The 19697-nt window shown below is 49.4% G+C and overlaps 3 protein-coding genes across 3 annotated transcripts; 2 read left to right on the top strand and 1 right to left on the bottom strand.

Annotated features, from left to right (window-relative positions):
- The first annotated feature begins 532 nt into the window (after window positions 1–532).
- On the top strand, window positions 533–1890 carry CSUI_000752 (cyclin domain containing). The gene has a single exon (XM_068060983.1). The coding sequence runs from the start codon at window positions 702–704 to the stop codon at window positions 1731–1733; it is 1032 nt and encodes a 343-aa protein (XP_067927056.1). The 5' UTR covers window positions 533–701; the 3' UTR covers window positions 1734–1890.
- Window positions 1891–4980: 3090 nt separating this feature from the next.
- CSUI_000751 (dynein light chain type 1) lies at window positions 4981–6912 on the top strand (the record flags this gene model as incomplete). The annotated part of the gene is made up of 3 exons (XM_068060982.1): window positions 4981–5099; window positions 5564–5659; window positions 6092–6912. 3 exons carry the CDS (start codon window positions 4981–4983, stop codon window positions 6198–6200), a joined length of 324 nt encoding a protein of 107 aa, XP_067927055.1. The 3' UTR covers window positions 6201–6912.
- A 52-nt stretch (window positions 6913–6964) lies between these two features.
- On the bottom strand, window positions 6965–19393 carry CSUI_000750 (miz sp-ring zinc finger domain-containing protein). Its single transcript, XM_068060981.1, has 8 exons — window positions 15106–19393; window positions 14231–14473; window positions 13707–13829; window positions 12075–12690; window positions 10787–11238; window positions 10019–10150; window positions 8751–9243; window positions 6965–8259 (listed from the first exon to the last, which is right to left on the bottom strand). Exons 1-8 carry the CDS (start codon window positions 18751–18753, stop codon window positions 7802–7804), a joined length of 6165 nt encoding a protein of 2054 aa, XP_067927054.1. The 5' UTR covers window positions 18754–19393; the 3' UTR covers window positions 6965–7801.
- Window positions 19394–19697: the final 304 nt, after the last annotated feature.

The following is a 19697-nucleotide window of genomic DNA, read 5'->3' as shown; positions in this document are numbered from 1 at the left end:
CACAGGGTCAGGCTGGGCCCCCGCCCTGTGCCAGGGTTAACCAGTCTGTCTTGAAGCAGTTCGCACGCGATAACGAACAACGGAGCTGGACAGATGACGATGACTGGACCACCCAGGTGGTCTGGGATCGGCAGAGAAGTTACTCGGACTGGGAGTCTTGCCCGGTGCCAAGCCTGCATCAGTCGCCAGAGACTGTGCATTACAGCGGAGAGGTCCGTTCTCCAACTCTGGGGAGTACAGAAGCCGATGCGAAGGGCCGAAACCCCGGACTGCATCAGTCTTCCGCGTACAATGGATCCAGGTCCACGTCCCTCTTTACCACTGGTCAAAACAAGGCCCTTCCCGATCTCAAGGATTTGCGGTCGAGATGTGTCCCGCGTACCAGCAAACAGGCAGCTAGTGCGTCCCCGAGTCGAAGTCGGTTATGGGAGCCATGTTCGATGCCCGCGGACTGCACTGAAAGGAGTTTTGGTGACTCATTCCTCCGCAGCCGCGTACAACGTACTTCACGTACTGGAATGAGCGCCTTATCGCAAACTGCAGTTCCGCGGGGAAGCCCAGCACCGGGGGGACCGGTTTGCAGGGACAATTCGCACTCTGATCGACGTGGTGCTGCTGACGCTCACTCCGTGGACGCTGTCTGGGCGGACAACCAGGGTAACAGCAGTTCGACAACGGAGTTCAACCAATGCAACGGAACAATGCGGAAAGCCCCCCACTACCAACTTCGCTCTGACGACACCCGTTGGAAAATTAGACCCGCACGGCGGCCTGCATTCTCAATGCTGCTGCCGGAATGTGAAGCCTCTAGAGAAGGAGAGGGGGAGACGTCGTCCGGAAGTAGCACTTCACGTCCCGGCGAAAGTGCGTTCACGTCGGTCGCCGGGGCGCTGGGTGCCGATGACGATTTCGAGGAAACAACGACGGAGAACGTGACAACCAGTGAGACTGACCTAACGATCGTACGTAGAAGCATCGGCAGTACAAAAAAAAATAAGAACGCCGCTGGGGGGGCAGGAAACAAGCACCACCGCGGAGAAGGTTCGGAGTCACTCAGGGCATGCGTCCCTGTATCTGGACAGAATAAGTATGGCACCGGGATGAGCAGCAAAACACATCAAACACGTGGTACCATCGGGAGAGCGAGTGGAGGAAGGCGCACCCACTCAGCTTCAGGACATGACGACTGCTTTGATTTCTCCTGGGCAAGCAAGGACTTCGTGACATGCGAGCAGATTGTTAGCCTGCTCGAGAGCTCCAGTATGATTTCAGTGTATGGAAGTGATGTGGAGAAAAATGACCCCTCCTCCTCGCCGTTCCACTCTTCTCATCCACCCACTATATCCTTGCGAGACTATTTCCTTGGCCGTATTGTAAAATACACCCAAATGCGCTCCACGGACTTCGTCCTGGCTGTCATCTTCATTGGCAAACTTCTCGCTGTCAGGCAGCCCGTTGAACGTTGTGAGATGGGCGACCGCCAGTCACGTCCCAGCTGTTATAGCCCAGTGCACATCGCGAGGAAAGGAACACTAGACCCTGCCGGACGGAGAGGTTTCGGAACGGTGGAGGAAGAGAGGCGGGGCCCGGTGTTTAGGAAGGTCCCCCAGGAAGAAGGCGTGGAGTTCAACATTTTGACAGCTCACAGACTTCTGTTGACAGCTTGTCTGATTGCCAACAAGGTGCATTATGACAGGCATATAGTCCTCAGACACTGGGCAAAGGTAAAATAGGAAGAATGCACATATCTGCGTCGCTTTTTTGTGTCCGTGCTAAACTGGAGGAGGCGGCGCGAAGTGTCTTCACGCCCATTAGCAGGCTTGGTTCTGAAACCTCGCAGCAGCTGGAATGGCTCCAATTCCCCATGAAAACTGCTCAACCGCCCCCCGTACCGCTTTCCCGTAGACAGACCACCCCCGCCTGTGCGATGCCGTTTCAAGCACCCGCAGCCGCTCCTATTGTGTGGCGTTCCGTGTAAGAGCCTCTCCAAAGACGCCTCAGCCAAAGGTGCAAACCCGACCTTAGAAGGGCTTGCGCTCACCTGTTGTCGGAAGTAATGCTAACCGTTTCTCAGTTGCAGCTGGTGGGCATTGTGTCACACCATTGTTTTGTCGGTCGACTATGACAGTGTCCAAGGTGTTCGCCCAAACAGCTCGTGTAGTGGTTCCCTGCGGGTGTCGCTCGCGGCTAACACGGTGCGCTCATACATCTGCAGTGCTGACTTCGGCATGTCAGCTCTGTCGTTTGTACACGTACATGCAGCTCGGGGGCCTAGAGAAGGAGGAGGTGGTGAACCTGGAATCGGCATTCTTGAAAATAATCGACTGGTAACTGCAAGCGCGAATGCTCTTGAAAGCTGACGACTAGCGCACTCGCCGCAAGCGGACGTGGGATGCAATCATGAGAGGTCGATCTCTGTTCGCATTCCCGCTGTTGGGTTTCACCTTTTGTTTTTCAGGCGTGTCACCGTCTCTGTTGAGGAGTTCCTGACAGTAAGCCAGAAGAACACTTGAAGCTTTCGGTGGTCTAGAAACGCTACAAAAGACAACGGCGTGTCTATAACCTCAGTTAGGTGCAGTACCACTGAAGAAAACGAGGCGTGTCCGGATAGCTCAGAGACAGACAAAGAAATGCGCAGCATTCATGCAGCGGTCAAGCTACAAAGAGTGTAGCCGAGCTCCCCGTTGTGTTCAAGCTTCTGACCAAGTGCTAGAATATCCAGACAGGTACAAGGGGAGAGAATTTCGTGCCTGACGCACTTGTACAGGCATGTCACCGCATATCTCATGGAGATTGCTCGCTCCTTCTTAAGGAGAATCGTCTCCCGGCTTCGCCAGCCCCTTCTCCGGTACTCAATTACTACGCGAATGCGCGCCACCCTGCGCGTACCCACAGCGACGCCTTGACCTCCAGTAAAGCTGCTTGCCAACTGCCGGTCGAAACCGGACCCCCGACACACAGGAACGGCACAGACAAACAGAACAACGCGGCCCAAAGGGGACTTGACAATTCGCCGGTGGAGCGAATTGAGTCCGGCGCTACAAAAGCAACGGGAGCAAAGGCACTCATCCGGACAGAAGCACCGGCGCGCGTTTCTTCTCTGCAAAAACTCATCTCGGCGAGCTATTCCGCGTGCCAGGTCACGGAGTCGGCCGACGGGCACAGAGCAGCAGAGTTGCGCCAGTTCCCCGGCTGTGAATACCTTGCTCCTGGCGTTACAAACTGGAATAGCCAGACAGACGCTGTCCACGGAGGGCAGGCGCGGCGCTCCGTACGGTCGCAAAGACGTCCGCCTTGTCAAAATAACACCGCGCACGGGAGCCCGGCAGATCGACTCAAAAGTCGCAGTCATTACGACCTCACGGCGGAGAGAAACCAGAACCTCACAAAGGAGTGGTCAGCAAAGCGCCGGTCAGCGATAGATTTTTCTCCCAGTGACCGCTCCGACCGGGCAAACGCGCAGTGTCGAGAAGAGCTGGATAAGCCCGATCCGCCTGCCGTCAACTCGCCTGCGGGGGTCAGGCCAGCATTCCTCGCCTCCAAACTGATGTACTCAAGTCTTAGCCGGTCTATGACAGCTCGGAGCTTGTATGTCAGCGAAGGAGAGGCGAAAACCTCGAAGGACGGCAGGGGAGTACGTATGCGTTACGCCGCGCACGCTATCTAGAACACGCGGGCAGATGGAAAACGGGAAAGTGTTACTCCTGCTATGTAGTTGCAGTTTCTGTTGCATCTTTCTTTCAAGTAGCTCTTCCGCCACATGTGAAGCGGTCTTTTCACTCTGCAAAAACAGTCGGTAAAGCTTTCTTTAACGCCTGATTCACTCAACAGCAAGTGAAGGCGTGGAACTTGTGCTGTTAATCTGTCGGCCCCGAAAACGGGTGCTTTCTGTGGTGTACGAGTCATTTTACGGACTTCTTTGCGTGACCTCACTTGTTCTCCGCAGTAATTCTCGCTGTCAGTGAATTCTTGGTCAAATACCAATAGTAAAACTGGAGAGGAGGCGAGCGCCCCAACACACTTTTCGATAAATGGCCCCTCCAGCTGGTGACCGCTACACTGTCGAAACCGTTGGTTTGACTACGCGTGTTACCCGCTTTTCTTGGAGAACGTAGCCTTTGTTCGGAAGTGGATCCTAGTACCCGTCACTCCCACGGTACTCCAGACACTCCCGTTCAAAGCGGATAGGTCAGAAGCTTGTCGCTTTCTCTCGCGCACCATTCCGGAAACAAGGAACTGTATATACCACTCCTTCGCCGATAGGGAAGACAGCAAGGTCCCGCCCGTGCAGCCGTACGGGTCATCCCTTGTTTCACCTCCCTGAAAGTCAATCGGTCCTCTATCGATACAAAGCTCAGCTGCCTTGGCGGTGTGTGGCCCGCCGACGGTTCGAAGGACTAAAGAATAGTGCGTTCCGATAGGGCTGTGCATGCAGACGCGCTGTTATAGTCGGTGTCTGCGGAGGAAGATTCGGCTGGGTTCTGGGGGGTCTTCCAGTGTGGAGAAAAATCTTGAGCGGGCCTTGCGAAGGGGTAATCTGCAAGTAAAGCGTGGGCGTGCTTCAAAGGCGCGTGCGGCTGGAGTGGCCTGTGGAACCCGTCGAGAGATGACGCCTAGGGGTCTCTGGTGCAGGCACTTGGTTCTCTGTTTTAGCGTGACAAAACCGACATCGCGAACTCCTGTAGCTCCGGTTTCCTTTTGTATCAGCTGGCGCAAAAACTGCCCGGACGGAAAGCGTACCTAGGAGACACCTGTTTTGGTCGGCTGGCGTCTGTGAAGTCGCCCGAATCGGAGAGACGAGTGTGAAACAATTCACTCCTCTACCGGTTGCAGCGGCTGTAACCTACCCGCACCTCTGCAGTGGCTTCTTTAGCCCCTCTTTGAAACCTTTTGCCGACGGGAGGTTGCTACTGACCTTGAAATTCCTGGAAGACTGCAAGGGGAACGCAGACCGCATCACGTTTTCTTTGCTAATTCATCATGATTGGCACAACGGAGCAAGCGTCGTCGCCAGAAGACTATATCATCTGGAAAGGCGCAAAGCTGCTATGGCCTGTTGATATGCCTGACTATCTAGTGGATTATACAGTCACGCGCAGGTAAGCCAACTACAAAAAAGAGTAAACCTGCCCGTCGTTACATCAGATTCCAAGTTTCGGTTGAGCCTCAATCGAAAGTCACCGGGGAATGCACACGACCGACTTTTGACACACATGGAATCAGGGTCCGACCATGCTTCTGGCTGTGTGTTTCGGAGGCTGGCAAAGGCCAGAGCACCAGCAGCTGTCTCTTCCCACCACCGACAGCCTCTCTCCGAGGCTCCCCCGCCCGAACGATACATGGAGGTTCGACCACTGGCGAAGAGTGTAGCTAAGACTGTTCGTGTTTTGGGTGCCGACCACAGCTCCGTACGTGGGGACGCGCCAGCCAGTCAGACGACTCAGAAGTAGTTCCTGAGTGCTACAGCAAGACAGACCGAAAAGAAACCAGACTGGCCTTGGGGTCCGCAAACTACAAAAAGCGTCTCGTTGTCATTTTGTCTGTGGGCCCGCCCAACCTGCAGCAAGAAGTTGATAGAGGAGTTGAATCCAGATAAAAGTTCTTCTTTGATCGCAGAAACACTGAAAAAGGAGCTCGACCAGAAGTGGGGTCTGTACTGGTGAGCACCTAAAACAGCAGCGAGTCCGTCAAATTTTTGGTTGGCGGGGTTGCGTACTGACACGTAACCATTTCGTTCATATGCGCAGGAAGAGCGACAGACAGAACTCAGGTGTTCTCTCGCTGTGTCATTTACAGTGCCCTACACTTTTCACAGTATCTTGTCTCAGGGTAGAGCTGCCCCTTGTTTTCCGTAGTCCGGATTCTTCCATCAAGGCACACATACAAGCCCGTTCCTGTTTTTGACAGTATTCTCTTACGATTTTCATGCCGTCCCACCCAAGTCTGTACAATCCTCTTGCGAGTGCCCTTGCGTCACACGGACTCGTTTGGACGACCCTCGAAGAGCGGGTACGGTGACTTCACACCTCGACAGTACCGAGAAGTAAGCTGTGGCACTTCTCAGTCATGTGCGCTCTCCTTGTGTATGCAGGCACGTAACTGTTGGAAAGAATTTCGGCAGCTACGTGGTACATCAAAAAAGACGCTTTGTGTACTTTACTCTTGGGCATGTGTCTTTCCTGATTTACAAAGCGCAATAAACAATGGAAGCGGGGTGCGCGGCTGTCCTTCCAGGGGAGCTCCGCAAGGCTAGATCACCTCTCGTGGTCCAGCCCAACTCTGATCAAATGGGAGTGCACGATAAAGTTCTGCGGACACGTCACCTCTTCGCTTGCAGACGAAGGGACTGTGAAAAAAAATGCTGTGGAGTGTGCTTCCCAAGCTAAAGTCTACCCGACAATGTGATCAGAATGCAGCCGGACGGGCTACCTGGGCACTGGATAGGTCACGGAAGATTCCTTGCTGGCTGAGTCTCCTACAACAAGGAGTTCCTGCCGTTTCGCTTCCTGGGAGGCCCCCGGCGCTGTACACTGTGTGGCTCTTTCCTAGTTTCTTCTCCATGTGTGCTGCGTTCTCCCCATCCTGGGCTCGCAGTCGACGCCGACACGTTCTCTTTTCCCGTTTTCCCTTGTGAACCGGGATACACGGAAATCGGCCGGCCATACGCGAGAAGGCCGTACTAGTCTGCTTGGGATGAGACACACCAGTACCCTTCCGCGCTACTCGAGATTGCATTACCTCAATCTAACCCTGTATATGAATAACTAACGAGATACAAGTGACGACCCCTATGCGTGTGCCTCTCAACGTCTTAGCATGTGGAGGAAGGGACAAAAAACAAACCTGAACATGACAAAAAACAAGATACCTGTCTCCTCCAGTATACACTTTCACCAATCAAAGCATGACAGCAATCAATAATAGATATGGGAGAAAATCCCTCGTCGAGCAAGTCGAATGGGAAGAGCGTGTTTACCATGATGATTCTCCTGAGAGAGCCCTCGCTATGAGATCTACCATCAGTCGTTACCTCAATGAAAAGCGACCGACACGTACACAGACGATCATAAAAAGACAGAAGGGCATTACACTCTTTCTTCTGCTCGAAAGAGAAGCCCTACTGGGTTGGCGACCCCCTCTCGGTAAAGACAACCATTCACCCCAGTCCTGCGGAAAAGTCTCCAGCTTCTTGTCTCCCTCTTTCACTCTGACCTCGTCCACTTAGTGGCTCCGCCCCGTAGAAATGAGAGATGTAACAGGGCACAGATTAGCGTTTCGTCGTCCTTGTGTTTGTATGCACGTGGTCTCAATGCGATTGTGCTCTTCCTATGGTCGCGGGGGACAGCCAGAGTTCATCAGTCTTTTCTCATTGCAGTCGTCCTCTCCCACGTCCCCTGACGGGGCATGATGTTTATGCATACAAAAACGACTACCATACACTTTGTCCCCGCCCATATGCCTCTACCACCTCAGACCGCTTGCGGCCTATCCGTACCCCACTTCCTGGTTTCCTTCCTCCTGAGAAGAACCCCCAAGTGTGCATATACATATGAATCTGTGTATATAGTAAAGCAAATATCCCTAACACACACCGCGTACATGTATGTTACATACACGTATATTCGAATGTATTCCATGGCAACGGACAAGTAGAGGTGAACGCGCAGGAGGAACGTATGTATAGTGATAGGTACGACGAAGCCGGAGGGGATCTGCACGTTTTTCGAGGACGATAACATGAAGGCCAACATGCCCTTCATACACAAGTACACATCTTTACCGGAGACGTCCGTAAACGTTCTTAGACGAGACGATAAGTATATTCTTTTCCTTGTTCCTCTCCGTCTTCTTCAAGACATTCAGTGATGGTGTAGTTTGTAAGATCTTGCGATGTAAAGGCGATTGTCTTTGCTTTCTTAAGAGGGGGACGAAAATCTGTCACGTGTAAGATCTCTTGTATCAGGGTGTCTACATACAACTCATTCGGAAAGGCGTATTCCTCGCAGATGGGACACTTCCAGCTTAGGTCACTACAGTGGCGCAGGTAGTTCGTCCGGATGAAAAACTGGAGATCAAAACACTCAGCATGGCGACAGTGAACCGACCTGGCAGGAACTCGTAGTCTTCCTGCTGTGTCTCGATTGAATAAAGATACCGAAAGAACATCGCGGTGCACAGTCTGCTGATGAGCTGGTGAAGACGCGGGTACGCGGGTTTCGCTGGAGGACGAAGAGGAAAGAGAGCCCAAGGATGACAAACCTAAAAAAAACAACAAGCCAACGCCTCTCCGACCCTGTATAACCGGCGCTATCGCCAGGCATGTATTTACATGAGAAATATACACGTGGATCTCTTGAAGACAGAAACCGACCTCAGAAAGACGTTCGTGGCATGATGCATTCCTATGAAACTGAGTTATTGGGTGCTATTCTCGGAAACCTCACCGCACCAATGCTCCGAAGACAGAGTTATCTACGCAGTACCTATCTATCTCTCTGATGCCGCAGGCACAAGAGAAGCACAGGTATACAGACAAGTTTTTGCAGTCTGATAGAGAAGAGAAAAGAAATTCGTTATCAAAAAAACACGGACATCATCCCATCTTCCCAGCTCCCCCTCATCTCCTCTGACTCTTCCTGCTTCCTGTTTGCGCCGTCATCCGTTCAGCGTTTTGAGATCGATAAGAACCGCATTGTCACAGTTTCTCTAAACTGTAGATCTCAAGATTCATACGGCGAAAACAAACCTACCGGTGATGGAAGTTTTCTTGCTTAACGAAGGAAGGATATCCACAAAAGACTGGGCGATTCCTCCGCAGCTTCTCTCACCGCTACTACTCTTCGTCTTCACCTGTTCTGCTTCCTCCTCTGCGCTTCCTTCTTGTTCCCTTACTTTCGGTCTGCTGAATCCTAGATGCAGTAAGGAAGAAAATGAACCTGTGGCAGCCGTGATAGAGAGGAAAGAAAAAGAACTGCCCCGGGATCTTTTTCTCTGTAAGACTTCTTCCCCACTAGTACTGACTTTCTTCTCTTCTTTCCTTCTCATCATTTCCTTCGCCTCCCCCTCCTGTCCGCTCATTCTCTTGCATAAGTCGCTTGAGGAGATCCGAGATGAAGCTGTAGTCTCGGGACAGATGCGCAGTACATCTCCATATTCTTTGGAAACTGTGGGTGAGGATGGGAGTGAAAGGCTTTGTCCATCTCCTTCACCTTCTACGGATGTTTTTGCAACAATCCATCTTAGCTGTTCAGTTCCAGATGGAGATTTAAGAGAGAAACACAACAGAACCGAGAGGCAGATCGCCTAGTTTATGAGGGATAAGGAGATGGGTACAACATTCGAGACAGATATGGTCGCACATCGTATGTACGCGTCTATCACTCTCTCTACCTGTCTACGTATTTAGATCTCTCTGTATCTATCTATCTACCTCTCTGACATGTATCTTATTGACGAGGTATAGACACAGAATACGTGCGCGCCATTTTATATGAATAACAACTAAAAACGAACACAAACGCGTACACACCTGCATAACACTTGGGGAAAAACGGGCAATATGTCCCCCCAGAAAGGTCTTCTTAGACTAGGAGGCGAGCGGAATGAGAGACAATCTCAGGTCTTACTGAAGAATTCTTTCCAGGAAAGAAAAGAGAACAGAGTTTACGTCGCCTCTCTCTTGTGTTTACTATCTCAACAACCGCCGCTTCTCTCTGTATGCAACGGCAGCGCGTACCTTGTGTCTACGCGAAAAGATACATGTTCTATAGACAGACAGATGGATACGTACAGGTGGAAGCCTGGTCTATCTTCCGAGTCTTGTCTTCTTCGCTGGGCACAAAAAAATTCCTTCCTGTACACTGTATGTACAGACCCTCTATCTATAGATATGTCCCAACTGCGTAAAGTAAGTCGGCACCACCCATGCTCGATCTTTTTCCATCACACCGACGACACGAGAACCGACCGAGACGCGTATGTAGATAAACTGAAATAAACAAGAGGACAGAAAGCTTACGAAAGCTGTGCAGATCGGGATAGGTAGAGATCGCCTTTGGACAATGGCCTCCAGCATTTGACTCTCTTCAATGGCAACGGAACAGACAACTTGAAAGAGAAACAACCGAGACTGTCGATGATGTCCCCGTGCCTGTGTGAAGATCCGACAGACGAAGAGAGGGAAGACAAGAGAAGAGGGTGAGAGAGCTGCTCGGGGATCGTACTGGACAAGAGCCACAGAGATGCTCATGCTTAACTCGAAAGAATGCCTACGAGAGAGATACTCTAAATCAAGTTAAAAGCAATAAGTTTTCTCTGCAATCCCTCACCATCACTTAGCACCTGCTGACTCACACCAGTGAGATATACGTCGCCTAGCTATATGCCTGTTTTCGTACGACATGAGCTGTACATGCGCACGCATATATGCGAATCTGTATGTATATGTGTATGTATATCACGGACAGATCCAGGAAACTAAAATATTTATTTCTAGATATATGTACGTGTACTGCGTCTACGTCTCCCTCCCACACATGTACAGGCTGTGCAAATGACATACGACGTTGCTATGTACGAAGGCATGAATGTTTGTCTCAGAGTACATCCTTTACACACCATACGCACATAGAGTCTGCCAGGACCCACAGAAAGCTCTCCCTTCTTTCCTCTGACGTTGATATCTACCCTGTGTCAGTGCGCATGAATGGCTGATGCATGCAACCAAGTGACAAGAGCACAGAGAAAAGAAAAGCGAGAGTAGCATCTGAAAACTGTTCTTCCTTACAACGAAAAAGTTCATTCCCTTCTTGAGCGCTGCGTCCCCTTGTTTGATATCAGTCAGATAAAGAGGAGGTTTCGGATGAAGATGAGAGATGGCTGGGTCATACGTCGCCCGGAAATCGGGCGTCGACGAGCAATCGAGTCCAGTAGTGGCCATGGGAAGACTGCATTGCTGTTGCTTAAGATCACCACCAGCAGCAACAGGTTTTCTACTACAACTCTTTTGCCTTGGATCTTCTGTTATCAGAACCACTCCTCCTTTTCTTTCTCTACCTGCTGTCCTTCGCGAAGTCTCCGTCTCTATCTCTTCTTCACCACCACTTCGACGTACAACAGCCCTCCGTATTGAGCACTGGCTTTGCTTGTAAAGGCCAAACCCATCCGGCACATGAACCTCTCCATCTCTCTTTCTCCTAGAGAGGCTAAGATTGACTGTAGTGAAAGGAGCTTTCGCATCTACGTAAGAAGAAGGACAAAGAAAAATTCCGGATACAACAGTGAGCGCTACGACAAGTAACATGTGTAGAATGTCTAGAAGGCGTAAACGAGGATGGGGCACCATCTACGCCCAGGGGTCTCCGTGTGTGCATACAACAGATAGGTCAAGCCTGCCATCTCTCAGTCAACTCCACGCATTGTGTTTTTTGACTCTACAGATACGGCAAAGAATAGAAACACTCGATGCTCCTAAGCCCTGGGGAGGGGATAAGAAGAAAAACCATGAAGACTTGACGCTCTCGCTCGACAAAAACTTCTCAAGTGATCTACGCTAGCCGGTGGAGACCGCCACGTAATAGCTTAAGCGGCGAAAGAACCATGTGTCATTCTTTCTCTCGTTCTCAACAAAATATCCATCTACATGTGTCTGTGTACGCGCAGCTCGCTCTTCGCAAGTAGAAGCCCTTCATTTCATTAGTACAGAACAAGCCTCCAAGAGACCATGACACGGAACAAGGGTGCATCCACGGATACATAGAGCTATCGGCGGAGCTATCCTTACAGGTTCTCTATGAATGTAACCCCTACACGTCAGATGTCCATAAGGAGGCCCCTTTTCTGTAGATATTTCGTAACGTGTCACCGCGTTGAGCCCATCATCTGCTCCTCTCCTCGGTATACAAAACGCACAGGCGTGAATGACGACATTGGATGAGAGTAGGCAGTAGATGTCCAGTCCCTCTTTTTGTTACTAGCAAAATCCTTCGTATGTAGACATATACAGGTACATGCACGCGTATCAATAACACAGACATAGCACACCCTGAAGGGCGACGTTAAGGCTCCATCCTTACTGTGCGGAAGAAAGCAAGAATTCTTCTCCCTCCAAACATCTCTTCTGAAGACAGAGGGCTCTTGTGCAGTTTTCATCAATCTTTTCTTATCGCTTTCTCCTCTTGAAAAAAGCCTCGTATGATTCGGATGACGCTTGATATGAGGGCTCGATCGCGCATAGCGATCTGTAGCGAAACGTTGACGTGACCGTTGAGTGGCTAGAGTCGCTACAGGAGGATTGACAAAGAGCTCTAAGTGATCAGGTATATATGGGCGATGTCGACCACACGAAGGATCACCGTAGGGAAAGAATCGAAGCTCAATGGCTGCTGAAGTGTTCGAGGAAAGCTCTGTTTGTAAGACAGGTGAATTACTGAACGGAAGAATACACGAGTTATTGTGAGAACTTCTACGTAGAGGATCTTGAGGTGCTCTCCCAGGGACGAGACAGGCTCCCTCTTCTTTTCCTTTGTGAAGTAGAAGGGAAGCAGCCGCTGATGCTGATGATGACAAGGCCACAGGTGAAGAGAGAGACGGGTCGTTATGAAGTTTGCGAGACTCAGTAAGAGACGGAGGAGAAGGAGGACAGAGAAAGGATGTTACCGTCGAACACCAGGTTACTTCACATGTCGGATCCTGAGAGTAGTGACAAATGAAAGAAAACAAACAACGACATACGGAGTGTCTTATGTATCTCTCTCTACAAGCGTAGATATACATGGGGGGTCGGGCCGTGATACGTATTCATGCATAGAGAGAATCGCATAGACATATATGCGTATTTAGATATATATATACGTATAAATGGCTCTATTTCGTGCATGAACACATACTATATCAAAGCTTCGTGAACATCGACCTCATCATCACCAAGACCTCCTTTCTTGTGATGTGAGAGAAAGGTTCAAATAGCAGTCGCAATCACGGTCGGTAAGCAAAGAAAGCCATTCAGAAGAACACCGTTCATTCTTGCTGTTCTCCAACTCCCCAAGCACAAGCGTTTCCCCTCCCTCCGTACGATCTCACTTGTCGATTGCTTGTGTTGATGGCTATCGATTGTCTAGATTTCCTATCTACTGTTTTCTGGTCGTGGGTTTCGGAAAGAAGTCAGTCCATTTTCTACTTCATTATCCTGCATCTATTTACTACAACTGGCTTCTCAAACACTCCTTTTCTCACATTCAACGACCTTGTCACCACCCCAGTTTCTGCCATTCCCTTGAACCTATTGGCTTTCCTCTATTCTTTCAGCTCAGGAAAAAATACAGGTATGTCAGTCCCAACATCAGAAACAGGGCGCTGTAGAGACAAGAAAGACAATAAGCACCATTTCACAGGCATCTTGGCCTTCATGAGCAGGCGTGCATACTTATATAAATAGTGGTAATGCATCGCCGGTATACGTACTGCACGTACACCTGTCTACACCAAGCTTAATTCACGTACGCGTACATATACATACTTTCGCATAGCTATACAGTTGTAAAAGGGGGCCATTTAGTGTCGCACATGTGCATACACAGAAATGACAGGCGCGCCTGCCCTGTAGTTTGCTGAAGTCTTGGTCCGTCTCTTTTGCTAGCTTTGATTAGTTGAAGAGGGAGTAGAAACGGACTCCAGAAGGGGTAGAGAAAATGTATGTACTGACTTACAAAGAGAACGTTTTTACATATGCAACAGTAGAAGTTTGTATCAAGACTCCGGGAAACAAGACGGCTACACATCCCTCCGCCACAAAGAGCGTGGACACTCATGCCGCAGTGTTGACATTCGACCTGAAGCAAACAGCATCAAGAAGTCCCTTACACGAAGAACTGAGAGAGCATGGGGAATAAGGAAGTATTACTGATGTTAGTCTCGGACGAAAGATAACACCGCGCAAAGACCGTCAAGAAGTTTATAGTGAAGCCAACTGAGTAAAGCAGTCTTGTGAAGTACACTTCCGAACAAGGGAACTCCACTGAGGTTCAGGCGTACATACCTGTGCCCACAGAGGGCGCAGGGAGGTCCTGCTGCTGCTATCACTACAGATTCAGCTTACCTCCTTCTACCTACCACATCCGCGCCCTCCTCTTTGTCAATAATGGTTCACATCTCTATAGGCACGTATACATGTCGTATACATGATTAAATAAGTATACACATAGACAGAGACATCACTTGGATGTTCACTTACTGAGCCTGTCTTTAGCCTCTCGTACTCTTTTCTGAGTTGCCACACATTTGCAGCATTGTCTGTATTCTTTGGGAAACCGCTTGACCGTACACTAGGCGACACCACGGCCACGTGATGTGTTCCCGGGGGAGCTAAGGATACTTCCATACTCGTCGTCGTATCTTTCGAGGCGTATGGATTCTCAGGTGTCGATCTCAAAAGACAGAAGCATTCGAATGCATCGCTGTAGTCCCGGAAGATCTCCTGAAAAAGACGAGTGGGAAAAGGTTGTTGGGAAAGAAACAGGACTCTCGGCTGCTTCTACTACAGGACGTAGCTGTAGACGTCTTCGGATGCACCTACCTCGCTCCCTTCAAATAAGCACTCACTCTAACACTCCTTGGTCCTGAGTTGTATGTGCAACGCCCCATACTCTATCTGTCTACATCTCTCTCCTGGTACAAGTCTATATAACTATGCCTGTATCTATATGCATCTACCTAGTGTACCCCTTAGTAAAATAAGGTCCTATACTGTCCTTCACAGGGCACTCATTTACCTACCTGAAGGATCCTGTCTTTCAGGAATTTTAGACGGGTAAGAAATTCTCACTCCTTCACTCGCAGATGGAGATTGAAGCCGCACAATACACGTCTCACGGTATCAGAAGCTCACAGACCTACCGCACTGCTACCTGAACGTGGATCTGCGCTCAAGCCTCTCTCGAATGAACGGCAGTCGGCACACATACCTGCATGCTCTATATCTGTATATATACTTATTGGAGAGTACGTACTCATGTTTACGTACTGCATATCCAACCCACCGAAACTGTGGTAAAGGAAATACACGATTTTCGGACACTCGGTATTATCCTGGTCTACGGACAGACTTACATCACATATACAGAGGATACTGTGAGACTGTCGGTTTCCCTGACAGTCGGTTTGTTTGATCTCGACCTCCTTTCCTTGGAGCTTCCACGTATTCTGTACTAAACGTCGCATCCTTTCATGATGCATGAGAGGTTGAAGCAGAGTATTGATTCTCTTTTTCCAGTCAACATCGATACTCTCCTCACGACCTTCTTCTCGTCTGTTTCTATCTTCTTCCTCTGCCTTCTTCTCCATTCCCATACTCGTGAGGGCACCCGCTTCTAACAACTGCTCTACATCATCTTCGGTTCCTCTATATATCGTCGTCGTCGTCTCTTCCTTCTCCTCTCCCTCTTCTTCCGTGTCATGACGTCTTTCCGAAGAACAAGAAGACATGCAAGTGTCTTCACCTGAATGTCTCCGCGAGACGTATGGAAGATAATCAACTCCTGTCTCTCTCCGCGAGAAAAATGACGTACCTGCTCTTGGATCTCTCAGGACCATGTTCTTAGACCCGTGTTCCTGTCCAAACCCGTGTCTCTCATATGGTAATGATGACAACGAGGGGTATGACGAGATCTTCTCTCTCTCGTGTGTACGTGATAATCTCTCGTGATTTCCCTGTGGTAACTCCATGTGATCATCAGCATCCGCTTTCTCTATTCTTTCCTCCTTATCTCTTCCTTTTCGTCTTCCATTTATCTGAAGACGGTGAGAAGATGTATCTGCGTGACAATAGCGATGGTGTGAGAGGTGTTTTCTTCTTGCCTCTCTTACTGTCTTATCTGTTATATGATGGTTGGAATGGCGTCCTTCTCTATCTTTACGAAATCTTCCGGGACGAGCGTCTTTCCCTCCCCGCAATGTAGAAGAAGAAGTCGTATCAGAACGGGGGGAGTGATAGACAGAATCTTCGTCTTCATCATGAAAGACAGAGCGACAACTCCAAGAAGGGGGAGAACAAGAAGACCGTGCATGTGACGACGAAGAAGAAACGAGACGTGTATTTACATGAAACGACGACGGAACTGATGATGAGAAAGATTCGTTTCTCTCATCTGGTGTTCTCGTTCTCTCCTTAGTCTTCCACAGGTTCGCAGATAGAAAGGCTTGCCTTCTCCCATAACGAAAATCCTCATGTCGAGAACTACGCGTTTTCCTAAGAGACTTCCCATCTCTCTCTTCAGTCGGTGAAGAGAAGTTTTTTCCTCCGCTTTCTTCTCTCCCGGCACCCCGGAATGACGGTGAGGAAGGTGAAGGGAAGGAGTGTCTTGTTCTTCTTTTAGGACCACGCATCATCAGATATGAAGAGACTCTATGCGAAGGTACCTTATGCCTTATATGAGCATACCGATCCCTATAGTTGGTAGCATGACAGCTCTTGCCAAGCGACGGCGACGAAGGAAATGATGATCGCGCAGACAAATCGTCTTTCTTCTTTGTGTTTTCCTCTCTTCCTCTCTCCATCTCTTTTGACTCTCGGTCGCTGAACGTACCCGTCTCTCGTTCCTCCTCCTCTTCTGAGAACTTCGTCGGTGTATTGTCTTGTTTCTCTGGTGAGAAAAACTCACCGTGGAAAGAAGGATGATGAACAGAACACGAAGAGGACTGTCCCTCATCTCGAACAGGAGAGATGAAGATATCAGAGACAGAGCTACGATCTGGTTGCCGGCAAGGTGTATGGAAAGAAGACAACGAATAGTTGCGTCTTGGTCTGACGTCCTTACTCGCTCTTTGATAAAGAACGTCTTGATCTTCCTTCCATGCCGCATCACAACCCTCTCCTTCTATACACATAGGACGGAAATCTCTACTAGTCCGTCTGCTACTATCATCACCAGTACTACCCCACGAAGTTGCCAAGGATATACAGCTCTCCGTATCTGTCTCATGATCTTCGTCCTTTGCATGGTGAGATGAACTGCTACCGGTGGAGTAATCTGTGCTTATAGACACATCTGTTGAGACAGCTTTGTCGTCCTTTTCCTCTCCATTTCTCCACCTCGTCTTTCTCACAGCATGGAAACGAGGAAGACGGAAACGAGGAGAACGAAAACGAGGATGGTGACATAATAGCGAGGGTCTCCTTCTACCACTACTGCTACTGCTCCGCCTACTACCCTGAGTACCTCTTCTTCTTCTTTCCTTTACGGAGTCTTCCTTTCCTGGAGATCGAGAACAAGAAAACTCCCAGCCACCGTCTCCGGACAATACCGAAGACATTTCTTCACCCCCATCTTCATTTCTCGTGAATAGCGGAGACGGAGTTACAAAAGACGACTGGTTTTCATCATCATGAGGGAGAGTCAGATGCAAACACGACGACCAGGATGAACAAGACGAAGAGGAATCGATGCTCGTTCGATATGACAACTCACAAAGAGAGGCAGATGACTGAGGGAAGGGGTGAAGACACGGTGAGGATGAAGAGGAAGAACTAGCAGAAATAGGCGAAGGAGCACACGAAGTGGTAGTCGTGCTAGAACGGTGATGAGAGGGAAGACAAGGAGGAAGAGAGAAGTCAGGAGTGGATGTACGAGAACCGAAAGACTTCCGTCCCACTTGCTCCTTCTGTAGAACAGATGGTGATGTAGATACAGAGATTCTCTCTTGACAAGCTTCATCTTCTCTATTTTCATGAAAAGGTGATTTGTACGGTGATGATCTCTCATCTCTACTCATTGCAGGAGAGATAAATGAAGAAAATGATCTTGAATGAATGCAACGACAACGATGACATGCGAATGAAGATGATGAAACGCGCCTTCTCCTACTTCTTTTTCTCCATGGTTTAGTAGAACAAACGTCCGCCTTGTGTCGCCCTGCCTTGAGAGATGCACCATACAGCATCATGTGCCGTGTCCGTTTTCTTCCGTTGTTCATGTCCAATGAAAAGGTCGAGGACTGCGAACTGGAGCAGCACGGGTGGTAATGAGGAGATGCATAAAGACGATGAGGACCAGGTCTTCCTTCTCTTTTTTGAGAAGACGACCCCGCACGCCCTTCAACATCCCGCTCTCTCGTACCTGAATGGCGACTAGAAGATAGACTAGAGACGACTAAGCCATCAGCCAAATCAGCGTCGTCATCATGACTGGAATACTCGCATGATGCTGCCGAGCTTATACTAGCTCTAAGGGAAATTCTCCGAGCTGTAAAATGATCGTCGTCTGTTTTGCTATCTTTCCACCTTGTATGATTCTTGTTGGACACTCTTTCGTTCAAATGTCGTCTCCAGTTCCTAAACTTTCGTGGTTCTTTCTCTCTTGCAGTAGTAACAAGACTATCACTACTACGACGGCAAGCTCTCTGTTCTGTCTCTCCTCTGCGTTCTGGTGAAGAAAGCGAAGAAAAAAAAGAAGAGAGCCGTTTTGTCCTCCTTAGACCATCGCTATGACATCCTTCTTCACTCAGTAGTCTCCATCCCCCTTTCTCCCACACGTGCTCGAAGGCTGTAACTTCCTCTCTTCCCTTGTTTCCGACTGTACCCGTACTGCTAGTGCTACTTCTATAACGCATCTTATCAAAAACAATAGCTGATCTCCCCCCTCTTGCGTCGCCTTCCTTTCCCATTCGGCCCGTCTCTATCTCTTCATCTTCGGTCGAACAGCTGTCTGATGGTGACGTAGTAAATGAAGGAGAAGAATAGGAAGACTGGCCTCCTCCCATTCTTGCATGGATCGGACGACAAGGAAAAATGCACAAGGTGAAAAAAGAGGAAAAATCGCGAGAGTCAATAAGCGCCACATTCACATGAAAAGAAACAAAGGAAGAGCGACAACGGTGGACATGAGTTTGCTACTTATGGAGTTCGAGCATGAAGACAAAGCGATAGGTGACGATCGTCATCGACCTCATAGCCAGCTCCTCTCACTTGCATCTGCCGATAATATCTTACTACCTTCACACTCGTCTTCCATTCCATCTCTAAAACGTTTTCTCGAACGAAAGGAAAAACTCATTTCCCTACGGAAAGGTACTTGCAAGACACACCAGCAGGGCACTCTCATAGTCAGACCGTCTACGGATCACCAGTGCACGAGCGGACAGGACTGGTCAGTTTCGTCCAAGACGGTGAATTAGAATATAGGAAGGAATGTGCGGGAAAACGTGACCTCTTAGGCTGCTTCCCTCCACAATCTCTTAAAGAAGGGAGACTCCTATCGAGAAGCCACCTCGAGGCAGTCGCCGTCTTCTGAGAGCGACACTTGAGATGCGGCACACACTACTCCAAACACACCGACGTGGCAGACACGTGAGCATTCAGGAAGAAAGACCAAACTGAACAACAAAAAAACGAATTTCGGGATGAACGATAGATGCAGTCCGAAAAAGGGGGCCGCGGCGGGAGCACAACAGATGCATGACACCCGGTATTGCGATTAGCATGGGAAGGAAACCACGTCCCAACCAGAGCACATAGACATACGGAGGGAGACAGGCATTCTTAGAAGGCGGTACAGCACCACGAACGGAAGATATCCGATTCAAGGGCGAAACCTTATTTCCCGGTACTAACAGTAAATATGCTGCGACAGACAGACTTCTGTCTGGATCGGGTGGTTTTCTCCGTGTGTTCCTTTCAGACCTCCAGAGCAAAATTAGGTGTAACT

This window comes from Cystoisospora suis (genome assembly GCF_002600585.1).
Source record: "Cystoisospora suis strain Wien I chromosome Unknown contig_290, whole genome shotgun sequence".
NCBI classification, from domain to species: Eukaryota; Apicomplexa; class Conoidasida; order Eucoccidiorida; family Sarcocystidae; genus Cystoisospora; species Cystoisospora suis.
The sequence above is the reverse complement of the archived record's forward strand: the minus strand, read 5'-3'. Positions and strand labels throughout refer to the sequence as shown.

What these genes read in the sequence shown, in the direction of transcription:
- CSUI_000752 (XM_068060983.1), top strand. Translation starts at nt 702, where the DNA reads ATGCGGAAAGCCCCCCACTACCAACTTCGCTCTGACGACACCCGTTGG.
- CSUI_000750 (XM_068060981.1), bottom strand. Translation starts at nt 18,753, where the DNA reads ATGGGAGGAGGCCAGTCTTCCTATTCTTCTCCTTCATTTACTACGTCA. An exon ending in TTCTTGCTTTCTTCCGCACA is followed by an intron (nt 11,239 to 12,074) that starts GTAAGGATGGAG and finishes CTTCTTACGTAG; the next exon opens with ATGCGAAAGCTCCTTTCACT. An exon ending in CAAGAAAACTTCCATCACCG is followed by an intron (nt 8,260 to 8,750) that starts GTAGGTTTGTTT and finishes TGTTTTTTTTAG; the next exon opens with GTTTGTCATCCTTGGGCTCT.